A 12,584-nucleotide genomic window follows, 5' to 3' on the forward strand; every position below is an offset into this window, starting at 1 on the left:
TTACTTATAATTATAAGCTGCTAGCGAAGAGAAAGAAATAGCTAGGAGAAAAAACAAAGAAAATCATAACTAAATACTTACTTTCTTAAAGGATTTCTTTCTTTTTTTAGTTTCAAGACTTTAAATTAATTTATTCCCAACCCGAATTCGTGGCAGGTTCCAGTGATTTAATTAGCCCCCATCAACTTGACATTTGACGGGTTGAATTTAAATAAATCCCGCTCTAAATCTGTTATTTTTATTTGTTTATCTTGTGGCTCGCTTGTCTTCTGCTAAATGTAAATAAATAAAACAAGAAAGGTCGCCACAATATCCTTTAATGCCAAGCAAAACCAGAGCGCATTGCCCGGGAGGATAAAGGAGAATGGAATACAAAGTATGCAGCTTTAAATACAGAGGCGGCAAATTAAATTCCTCAAAATGTCACCCAGGATAGATGGAAAAAATGAGCCGATCGACCGTGTGCATAAGCATGAAATAAAATGAATTAAAATCGGAATTGAAAGTTGTGAAACGAATGAGCAAATGCCCTGGCAGGCGGCAGATTTCCGTTGTCAGTAGCGACTTTTGATTGTTTCCAGCCGCGTTTATTTTGTTTTTTACTTTTCCTGAAGCTTTATCATCCATTTTGTTGTATGTACAGCTCGTACAAACACGAATAATCAAATGCACGCTCAGCCACCGGTGTTTGGGAGTAAAGTGAAAGTTAAATATTTTCCTGCCCGCCCTTAGGCTACATTTCCACATATCCACAGTCCCATGTCAAGGGAGCCAACACGCCCACACGGTCGTATACGCAATAAGTTAAACATTGCGTATACGCAAACAAGCAGCATATTGCATTTTTGTGGCCCTCATTAAAGTGCTATTTTGTTGCAGCTTTTGTTTCGACTGAAATAATAGATCAACCTAAATGATGATGTGAAATGTCAATCTGAATGCCAAACGAAACCTAATGCAAGTGCTCAGGTGTAGGTGATGTCCGGGTTAGAAAAACACGCCAAAATGTCGCATGTGGGCAAACGACCCACACGGCGACGAGGAGTGGGCCTAGTTCATGCGCAGTGGCTGCCATTTGGCAACTGCCAAAAGTCAAACACGGCCGAAAGCCAAGACAGCCAAGTCCAAGGACCGATGGAACGTGGTGGCAAGGAAACGAACGGATGTGGAACGCCACAATGTTACAGACTACAGAGCGCATAAATGCTCCCACTTGCATAATGCGCAAATCGCAAATCTCGTTGTTTATATCTCGAACTGGTCGTGAACTTTTGAAATGGAGATTTACGGCCAAAGTTTGGGGAATCCGTGCCGCCCTCTCAGATAACCATTTCGGATACTTGGGAGCTCTAATTGGCTAACTGGCTGCCATGGGCCGCTGGTCAACCATCCAGTTGTTTGACGGAAATCACCTGTTGCTTTCACTTGTCGTCTGGCAGGGCCCTAATTAAAGCCCTCTAGACGGGCCAAATGAAACTAAAGCCAGGTCAGAGATCTCAGGCCCAGACAACTTTTCCTATCTTCGGCGCAAAAGTTTGGCTCTAATAAGTGAACAGCACCGGATAGGGAATAAAACAAATTAATCCACTTTGCTGAAATTTGTCAAAGACAAGCTAAGCTGGCGGGGGCAGAGAGGTGAGGCAAGTTAACTTTTCTGATTCAATGTGACAGGCCTGGTAAGATGATGACGATAAAAACTTTGCCTTAAGCCTAGCTTTTCAAATCAACTATCTTGTTCTATAGTCTCTTTCTTATCTGCCAACAGAATATAAACTATCATATAAAAGAATATACTTTTATTTGTCTTTTTATATCAGTTTGAAGAATATTATTTATCTTTTAATATCCACTCTAATCTTTCCATTATTAAAAGACTCTTATAAAAAAATTAGAATGAAATTAGTTTTTGTATAATAGTAAAGCGATTTCGAGGAAAGTGAATTCGTTTACTTTGTACCATGTTTTATTAAATATTAAATTGGTAAATAAAGTCTAGTGACAATGGGTCAGTCAATGACAAGATTTAGCTCTCTGACCGTTCCATCGTGTCTGGCCAAACCTGAAGTAGCCGTTCCTGTCCATTTTCGTATTAAATTATGCAAGCTTGGAATAAAGCAGCTCAGTAAGTAAATCAGAGCGTGATAAACAACAGATGATAGGCATACAAGGCGCACCAGTGGTCCGGGCTAAGTAGTCGGACTTTGGCAAATATGACATTTTCAAATGGAACACAAAAAACCTTTTACTTTTCCCATATTGTTTGTTAGTTAGCAGGGCTGTGAAATATTTGCAGACAGGCCGGGGGGAGGGGCAAATCGGGTCACTGCCAATGCAAAGCGAAGGAAAAGTTGGCAACAACAAGTTGCCGGGACAAGGATTATTACAAGGATTCACGCGGGAACGTGGTGCGATGAAATATCTAACACTATGGTCCTCATGCTGACGGCATTCTCATTGTTGGCGCTAATGACACTTTTATAACTTTTTATAGATTTTCCACACATAATGTGAACTCTTGGGCCATTTATCCTGCCAGTGCCAACAGCGACAACAATCCTTTTTGTACGGCAGCATAATAATATATATAGTAAACGCCAGCGACTATTATTTCGCTTTTCTTTTCGAAACTTATTTACGAGAATGTGTGGAAGAAGCTGCCGGATTTACGGAGCCCGGTGCACGGGTGAATCTTGTATCTCGTATCTAGCATATAGTATCTAGTAGTGTTGTGTGTGTTGAAGTCGCTTGCCTCAGGGCACCCACGGTGCGTATACGCATCGTGACGCATACGAAACAAGACCGAAACAAACAAGCCGTTATATAATTTCGTAACAAATTTCAAATGCTAGGCATGAACAAGTTTTAAACTTACCCCACACACACACACACACACACACACACACTCATGGGGCTCTGGTTAGTGAATCCTTCCATAGTAACGTGGATGCGTGGAAACATAAATTTAGAGGCGGATAAATACAGCCAGGTATGGGTAAATAAGCAAAATCAAAAGTAATCATGTTGATATTTAAACAAGCCTCAGGAATTATCTCGGGGTTTTCAAGAAACCATTTAGGTTTATGTTGTGGGTCTTAAAGCTGCCGTTATTATCACCGATAATTTCATTTGTTGTGACATCAGATAAGATATTTTTTTGCACTATATTTTTATGCAATTTTTTTTAGCTTATTTAATTTTTGAAGTGCCTTGTTTATTTGTCGGGAGAAAGAATAAGCTTATGGATAAGATAGCTTAATCATTATTTTACCAGAAGACACAACTATATAAAACGGCATTTCGGTGATGACTTAAGTTAAAGACATTAGGAAAATGGCATTTCAACCGAAAACCGACTACGATGCTGTCGAAAAAATGTGGAGCAGTGAAAGGGAGAAGCCCCAATTCGGAGAATCTTTGTCCATTGGTGAAATAATCTTTCAGGAGATGCGTCGCCATCCAAAGGGTATTGCACAGGTAGGTGGGAAAAACAAGTGAGGGATTTGATGGTTAATCACGAGAGTCAAACGTAGATATCGGACTCGGAGAAAACGATCCTTTTGCGGGAGGATCATTTGAGGAACTCTATTCGCATCGCCACTTTCATGCGCAACTTGGACCTGTCCCAGTTCGACATCGTGGGCATTATAGCGAATAATTCCACCCATATCGCGGCCGTTGCCTACGCCTGCTTTTTCAACGGCATCGCCCTGCACTCTCTAAACTCCAACTATATACCCGAAATCATTGAGAAGCTGTTCCTCATCACCAAACCACGACTCATTTTCTGCGACGGCGAAGCATACCCAAAAGTGCGAGCGGCCACCGCCAAGTTGAACGTTGAAATAGTGACAATGTGCAATATTTCGGAGGATGTTATCAGTATTCAGGAGGTGTTGCAGACGCCAGTGGAGAATGGGTTCAAGCCCACCCCTTTAAAACTGGGAACCGATCACCAGTTGGCCATACTCAGCACTTCTGGCTCTACAGGCAATCAAAAGGCAGTTGTTGTGACCAATAGCCGAGCCATTTTATGCGGATTTACGTAAGTAGAGCATACATGGTTTAGGTTGTGTATTCAAACAGCTTGTTACAGGCAGCTAACAACCGAGGATGTTCAGTACGCCTCCAGCGGTATGGACTGGGCCTTGGGTCTGTATACGATAGTCACATCCGGAGTCTTTAGCACAAGGCGCATTATATCGGAGAAGCCCTTCGATCCGTCAGAGACTCTGCGCATAATCGATCAGTACCAGGTCACGTGGGTCATGCAGCCTCCGGGACAAGTGGCAGCCATTGTAAACTGCCCGGACTTTGAAAAGGCCAATCTGCAGAGCCTGCGATACTATATATACACCGGTGGACGGTGCACCATGGAAGTGCAGGGGAAACTGCGCCAAAGAATTGACAGCGGTGTCATGAACTTCGGCTTTGGCCTTTCGGAAACGGCATCATTTTCCAGCCTAAACTGGCACTACGATGCGAAGCCCAATTCGGTGGGTCGACCGAGTCCTGGCTACAAGCTGAAGATCATCAACGACCAAGGCGAGAGTCTGGGACCCAACGAGGAGGGCGAGGTGTGCCTCAACACGGGCAGCTTTTGGCCCGGCTATTACAAAAACCCGAAGGCCACGGACGAAGTGTACAAGAACAGCTGGCTCCACAGCGGGGACCTTGGATATATGGACGACGATGGGTTCTTGTACATCGTGGATCGTAAGAAGGACGTATTGAAGTACGCGGCCAACAAGTACTATCCGCACGAAGTCGAGGATATAATTTCCGGAATGCCCGGCGTTTTAGAGGTTTGTGCCTTCGGCATTTGGAACATGCAGGGTGGAGATGCGCCAGCGGCAAATGTCGTCTTAATGCCAAGTGTCCAAATTAGTGAACAGGACGTGAAGGATTATGTGGCTCAGCATGCAAACACCGAGTTTCTGAGATTGCATGCCGGCTGCCTTTTCATTAACGATCTAAAGCGAAGTCCCAATGGAAAAACAAACCGTGCTGCCAACAAAGATCACTTTCTTCGGACAAAGGGCGTTCAGATAGACTCATAATTAAGATAACTTGGTATAACCATTTAAATCTTTTAATTGTTGTTTTAAACGGGTCACTACTTAAGCAATACTGTTGTTAAGTAGCAATAAAATAAAAAGCAAGTAATACAAAATATATGCATATTTGATTTGACTTTGCTTTTGATAACAGAAATGTAGAGATGATTTTTATACCCTTGCAGAGGGTATTATAATTTTGGTCAAAAGTGTGCAACGCAGTGAAGGAGACATCTCCGACCCTATAAAGTATATATATTCTTGATCAGGATCACCTCCTGAGTTGATATAGCCTGTCCGTCTGTCTGTCCGTCTGTCTGTCCGTCTGTCTGTCTGTCCGTCTGTTTCTACGCAAACTATTCTCTCAGTTTTAAAGCTATCGAGTTGAAACTTTGCACACACCCTTCTTTCCTTTGCACGCAGTATATATGTCGGAACGGCCGGGATCGGCCGACTATATCCTATAGCTGCCATATAACTGATTGATCGGAAACGCCATAACTTTGGTGTTTGTAAGGTTAGGAAGTTGGAATTTTCTATGGATTTTATATTTGGCCAATCAATCCGACCTACCAAACTTCATAAGGATCGGCCGACTATATCCTATAGCTGGCATATAACTGATTGATCGGAAATGCCATAACTTTGGTGTTTGTGAAGTTAGGAAGTTGGGATTTTCTATGGGTTATATATTTAGCCTATCAATCCGACCTACCAAATTTCATAAGGATCGGACGACTATATCCTATAGCCGCCATATAACTGATTGATCGGAAATGCCATAACTTTGTTAAGTTAGGAAGTTGGGATTTTCTATGGGTTTTATTTTTGGCCAATCAATCCGACCTACCAAACATCATAAGGATCGGCCGACTATATCTTATAGCTTCCATATAACTGAACGATTGGAAATGCCATAACTTTGGTGTTTTTATACCCGTTACTCGTAGAGTAAAAGGGTATATTGTATTCGTGCAAAAGTATGTAACAGCTAGAAGGAAGCGTTTCCGACCCTATAAAGTATATATATTCTTGATCAGGGTCACTAGCCGAGTTGATATAGCCATGTCCGTCTGTCCGTCTGTCCGTCTGTCTGTCTGTCTGTCTGTCCGTATGAACGCTGAGATCTCGGAAACTATAAAAGCTAGAGGATTGGCATTTTGCATGCAGATTCTAGGAGTTCCTACGCAGCACAAGTTTGTTTCAAAAAGGTGCCACGCCCCCTTTAACGCCCACAATCGCTTATATACGATTTTAAAAATTTAAATATTTCGGAAAAGTAAAAATGCAGTTTTATTGTGTTGATCAATACCTATCGAAATGTAGAAGAAATTTTTCAAATCGGACCATTCGTTAAAAAGTTATGCGTGATCAAAGTTTCTATCTCCATCTCCCTCGCACTCCCTTTACCTGAGTAACGGGTATCTGATAGTCGGGGCACCCGACTATATCGTTCTCTCTTGTTAAAGTTAGGAAGTTGGGATTTTTTATGAGTATTAAGAACGCATCATATGAATAATTTTGGAGAATATAATTTACAGAATATTCTGCAAGGGTATATCAACTTCGGCTCCGCCCGAAGTTAGCTTTCCTTTCTTGTTTTTATTTTTTTTTTCGATTTGTTAAGGGGGTATAAACCTTTTTCATTTTCAAAAAATCTAAAATTTTTTTTTCCTTTATCTTAAAGAACAACTTCTTGAGAACATTTCCCCAAATTTTCATAAAGATTTGAGCAGTAGAAAAAAAGTTACAGCGCTCCGAGCCGCGCGCCTCTTCCCCGCTCAAACCCAAACTAGAAATTTTAAACGCGAATATCTCGAAATGGTGTTTTTTGAAAAATGACTGCGGTGATATGGATTGCCGAAAAACTACTGAACCGATTTTCTTGAAATTTTTTTTTTATGTTCGTAATGAATTTTATTAGTACTTGAACGATCGTTTTTTCATGTAAAAATTTTTATTTCGCCGAAATAGATAATTTTGTAAGAATTTTAGCGTCCAAAAAAGAAATTTTTTGCATAAAAAGTTCCCGTATGCACACAAAAAAAAATTTTTAAGACGTTCGTTCAAGTACAGGATACTACTTTAAACTAATGAAATATTTGTATTTTTTCGGCTTCAGTTGACCCGTTCGTCCTGGGGAATTATCACCGCATGGCTCTTAAAAAAAGCGTTTAATGGAAACAGCCACACCTTAAAAACTATTAAATATTTTTTCAAAATTTTTTGCATAAACATTGTCAGCAATCTAAACTTTCAGAAAATATAATCATTCATTTAATAAGAACAATAGTTACATACATAAAAAAATCCAAACTTTCCTATTTTTTTCGACAAAAAAAGGTATATACCGCCTTAAGGCACTTGAAAGTCAAAAACCCCGATTTTCGCCCAAAACGTCAAAATATTTGTTGCTCTAAAAATAATACATTTTCAAAAAAAAACTCGACAGCGTTACCTGAGGAATTTAGTAGAGAAATACTGTGCAAAATCTCAAAACGATCCGTCCGATAGATTTTGTACAACGACTTTGAAATGGCCACTTTTAGGAGAGCGTTTTAAAGTTTTGAACACCCAAAAATCAAATACAAAACGAGCTAACTTACCTACGTTCAACTGCCCATAACTCGGATCAATCTAAAATTTTAACACAATATTCTCGAAATGTTGTGCATTCAGAAAAAAAAATATAAAAAAAACTCAACCGCCAGGAACTGTAGAAGTCTCATCTGACCTGAGATTCTCTAATATTGGGAAAGGTATGGACACTTTCTAATTTCACTCACAGCACAAACTCTTGCAATAAGGAAAATTAGTTTGGCGAGAGTATCTGGAAATGGCACTTTGAAATGTCAATGTGCTCTGAGCACTGTAATCTGTGCACGTGTTTGCAGCTGCTCACAAAAATACACAGCGAAAAAAATAATAGTAAAAGTAAGACTCTTAAAAAAAAGTTTTTTTTTGTTAAATTTTTAATAGTTAGAAGTCTAGAAATCTATTGTAGTAAACTACCAACTTTTATATTATATTTTGTTTTCTCTGTGCACATAGAAGGACATTTTACACAAGTTTATATATACGTATAAGGACTAACATCTGATAGCGTCGTTTGTAACTGTTTGGATTTTGTTCGAAGTACAACCCGTTTGCTTGCCTTCAGCGGAGGATCCAAAGAGTAAGGCGCCAATCTTATCGTTTCGGGATTCGAAGGACCGGGAGCCCCATTAACTGGACATACCAGATTGGATAAGCGCATAAAAATGCCCTTTAATAGAACATACAGCAATGAGTGCCATAAGCTGCAACCGCGTTTCCCAGCCGAGCTGATCTGTGCCCAGGCCCAGAGAAAATCCCTGTCAACTGTCTGGCTGTTTGATAGGCTCTTATATTTTCTTCGGTTCCAGCTCGGGTTTAATGTCTTGGATGGTAAAGGTGCACTGCTTGACACTGCTTTTCCGACTTTCAGTACACAAACCCACATAGAGTAGGTTGCTTAGAAGTAGTCGTAGCCCAGCGGGCAAAGTGTACACCTTGCAGCCAGGAGCCACCAGAGGTACCAAGCTCAAATACGGATGTTTTTTTTTATTTTATTTTTGTTAAGTTTATTTTAGAAATTGAATTCGAAGTAGCGGTAATTTGCAAGATTAACAAATTGTAACTGATGCCTTTTGATTTTTGTTTCGCTTGTTTTCGCGATACACCAGAGCGGGGCGTCTGAGCACTAGTTGCCATTCTCAGCGAAACTAGAAAACACAACTATATAAAACGGCATTGCGGTTCTGACTTGAATTAAAGACTTTAGGAAAATGGCATTTCAACCGAAAACCGACTACGATGCTGTCGAAAAAATGTGGAGCAGTGAAAGGGAGAAGCCCCAATTCGGAGAATCTTTGTCCATTGGTGAAATAATCTTTCAGGAGATGCGTCGCCATCCAAAGGGTATTGCACAGGTAGGTGGGAAAAACAAGTGAGGGATTTGATGGTTAATCACGAGAGTCAAACGTAGATATCGGACTCGGAGAAAACGATCCTTTTGCGGGAGGATCTTTTGAGGAACTCTATTCGCATCGCCACTTACATGCGCAACTTGGACCTGTCCCAGTTCGACATCGTGGGCATTATAGCGAATAATTCCACCCATATCGCGGCCGTTGCCTACGCCTGCTTTTTCAACGGCATCGCCCTGCACTCTCTAAACTCCAACTATATACCCGAAATCATTGAGAAGCTGTTCCTCATCACCAAACCACGACTCATTTTCTGCGACGGCGAAGCATACCCAAAAGTGCGAGCGGCCACCGCCAAGTTGAACGTTGAAATAGTGACAATGTGCAATATTTCGGAGGATGTTATCAGTATTCAGGAGGTGTTGCAGACGCCAGTGGAGAATGGGTTCAAGCCCACCCCTTTAAAACTGGGAACCGATCACCAGTTGGCCATACTCAGCACTTCTGGCTCTACAGGCAATCAAAAGGCAGTTGTTGTGACCAATAGCCGAGCCATTTTATGCGGATTTACGTAAGTAGAGCATACATGGTTTAGGTTGTGTATTCAAACAGCTTGTTACAGGCAGCTAACAACCGAGGATGTTCAGTACGCCTCCAGCGGTATGGACTGGGCCTTGGGTCTGTATACGATAGTCACATCCGGAGTCTTTAGCACAAGGCGCATTATATCGGAGAAGCCCTTCGATCCGTCAGAGACTCTGCGCATAATCGATCAGTACCAGGTCACGTGGGTCATGCAGCCTCCGGGACAAGTGGCAGCCATTGTAAACTGCCCGGACTTTGAAAAGGCCAATCTGCAGAGCCTGCGATACTATATATACACCGGTGGACGGTGCACCATGGAAGTGCAGGGGAAATTGCGCCAAAGAATTGACAGCGGTGTCATGAACTTCGGCTTTGGCCTTTCGGAAACGGCATCATTTTCCAGCCTAAACTGGCACTACGATGCGAAGCCCAATTCGGTGGGTCGACCGAGTCCTGGCTACAAGCTGAAGATCATCAACGACCAAGGCGAGAGTCTGGGACCAAACGAGGAGGGCGAGGTGTGCCTCAACACGGGCAGCTTTTGGCCCGGCTATTACAAAAACCCGAAGGCCACGGACGAAGTGTACAAGAACAGCTGGCTCCACAGCGGAGACCTTGGATATATGGACGACGATGGGTTCTTGTACATCGTGGATCGTAAGAAGGACGTATTGAAGTACGCGGCCAACAAGTACTATCCACACGAAGTCGAGGATATAATTTCCGGAATGCCCGGCGTTTTAGAGGTTTGTGCCTTCGGCATTTGGAACATGCAGGGTGGAGATGCGCCAGCGGCAAATGTCGTCTTAATGCCAAGTGTCCATATTAGTGAACAGGACGTGGAGGATTATGTGGCTCAGCATGCAAACACCGAGTTTCTGAGATTGCATGCCGGCTGCCTTTTCATTAACGATCTAAAGCGAAGTCCCAATGGAAAAACAAACCGTGCTGCCAACAAAGATCACTTTCTTCGGACAAAGGGCGTTCAGATAGACTCATAATTAAGATAACTTGGTATAACCATTTAAATCTTTTAATTGTTGTTTTAAACGGGTCACTACTTAAATAATACTAATGCTGTTGTTAAGTAGAAATAAAATAATAAGTAATAAAAAATAAAAAACAAGTAAAAAAAATGCATATTTGATTTGACTTTGCTTTTGATAACAGATATGTATATATGATTTTTTATTATAACACAAATATACTCGTTAATACTGGACTCGGACCGGAATGCCAGACGAACATTGTTCACTGCAATTCAATTGGAATTAAACCCAACCGCCAGGAACTGTGGCAGTCTCAGCTGACCTGCGATTCTCTAATATTGGGAAAGGTATGGACACTTTCTAATTTCACTCACAGCACAAACTCTTGCAATAAGGAAAATTAGTTTGGCGAGAGTATCTGGAAATGGCACTTTGAAATGTCAATGTGCTCTGAGCACTGTAATCTGTGCACGTGTTTGCAGCTGCTTACTTGCTGGCGAGATTATACCGCGCTCCCTCACAAAAACACTCAGCGAAAAACTTAATAGTAAAAGTAAGTCGCTTAAAAGACAGCTAAGTTTATTGGTTAGAAGTTAAAGACTCACTATATTCATTAAAAAACATTTTTAAATAAAATAAGTTTATATAAAAACTTATTTGAAAATAGAAATCTATTCTTTAAAAAATAAGTTAAAATCGTAGATTTTTAACAGGATAACAACAGCTTTTAACAATTTAGTAAATTATATTATTATTATAATATATACAATATATTATATTTTGTTTTCTCTGTGCACATAGAAGGACATTTCACTCAAGTTTATATATACGTATAAGGACTAACATCTGTTAGCGGCGTTTGTAACTGGTTGGCTTTTGTTCAAAGTACAAGTTGCATTTTTACCCGCCATTTTCTCCTCCTTTGGACAATGCCAGGACTTGCAGGCGTTGCTTTTACTGCTGTCGATGTGGTTGCTGTGCCAATATCCTGGCATCATTGTTATTACCGCAGTCCGAACATGCGCCTGCTCGTTAGCTGGAAACTAGTTCCACCAAGCTCTGTTTAAATCGCCCAATGCCCTTGTATTCACAAGAAACTTTGACATTTGATTTAAGACCATTGAAGGTAGGATATTTAAAAGCCTTTAGATTAAAGCTGCCCACCCCCACTTGGCATCGTTTGATTTTAATTCGTCCGTCATCTTCCTCGGAAAACGTTGCCAAATGTTAAAGAACTGCTTCTGGTTTTTATGGGATCCCTTCCCCAAAACGATTGACTGATGAAAAGGCTATTAATTAGCCACTTTGTATGAACCTCAAAACGATTGGCAACAATAAGTTGGAATTGATTAAATAAATTAACGCTCAATTAGGCAAGATGATTTCGCACTCTGTCGATTGCCAATTAATAAATGCATCTGCACGGTCAATAAATCTTTTATTCATAATTGCGCGAGGTCATAAATTCTGACAAATTGTTTGCACACTCGATACTTTATTATTTATTATATCCTCATTGGTCTAGATTTGTAATTTTTATTTAAGCACCGTTTTGAATTAAATTGTTAAAATAGTATTACAAAAAAAGTTCTTGAATCTCTATTAAAAATTATAATTAATTGATTAACCATCTACGCCTAACTTGCATGTACGGGAAGAAAGTTAACCACCTCGAATTAAATTGTTTGATAAGATTTTTAAATCTTAATTCCAAAACGTGGAACATGACTGACTTAAAGTAAGATAAGTATGATATGAAGCAAATAAAAAGGCAATAACTTTTTATATGAGCTGACTTTAGAATAATTTTGTATTGCGTTCAAAAGTTTAAACTACACCAAACATTTAAAATAGCATTGTCGAGAATGGATTAAAAAACTGACTATTTATCGCGCGATCTGGGTACAATAATTTTCCATGTATTATGCATTCAAAGTGACTTTTTAATGGTAGTTTTAATTTTCATTAGTTATCCAGCTGTTCCAGGTCGCATTTTGCACTTAACTCTC

General features: G+C 40.5%; 2 protein-coding genes across 2 annotated transcripts; both read left to right on the top strand.

Annotated features, from left to right (window-relative positions):
• Positions 1–3,330: 3,330 nt before the first annotated feature.
• LOC108047831 (luciferin 4-monooxygenase-like) lies at positions 3,331–5,057 on the top strand. Its single transcript, XM_044458952.1, has 3 exons — positions 3,331–3,474; positions 3,531–4,042; positions 4,094–5,057. Exons 1-3 carry the CDS (start codon positions 3,331–3,333, stop codon positions 5,055–5,057), a joined length of 1,620 nt encoding a protein of 539 aa, XP_044314887.1.
• A 3,749-nt stretch (positions 5,058–8,806) lies between these two features.
• On the top strand, positions 8,807–10,630 carry LOC108047832 (luciferin 4-monooxygenase-like). Its single transcript, XM_017128192.2, has 3 exons — positions 8,807–9,004; positions 9,061–9,572; positions 9,624–10,630. The coding sequence occupies exons 1-3, from the start codon at positions 8,861–8,863 to the stop codon at positions 10,585–10,587; spliced, it is 1,620 nt and encodes a 539-aa protein (XP_016983681.2). The 5' UTR covers positions 8,807–8,860; the 3' UTR covers positions 10,588–10,630.
• The last annotated feature ends 1,954 nt before the right edge of the window (positions 10,631–12,584 follow it).

The sequence above is a fragment of the Drosophila rhopaloa genome, unplaced genomic scaffold (assembly GCF_018152115.1).
Source record: "Drosophila rhopaloa isolate 14029-0021.01 unplaced genomic scaffold, ASM1815211v1 contig_178, whole genome shotgun sequence".
NCBI classification, from domain to species: domain Eukaryota; kingdom Metazoa; phylum Arthropoda; class Insecta; order Diptera; family Drosophilidae; genus Drosophila; species Drosophila rhopaloa.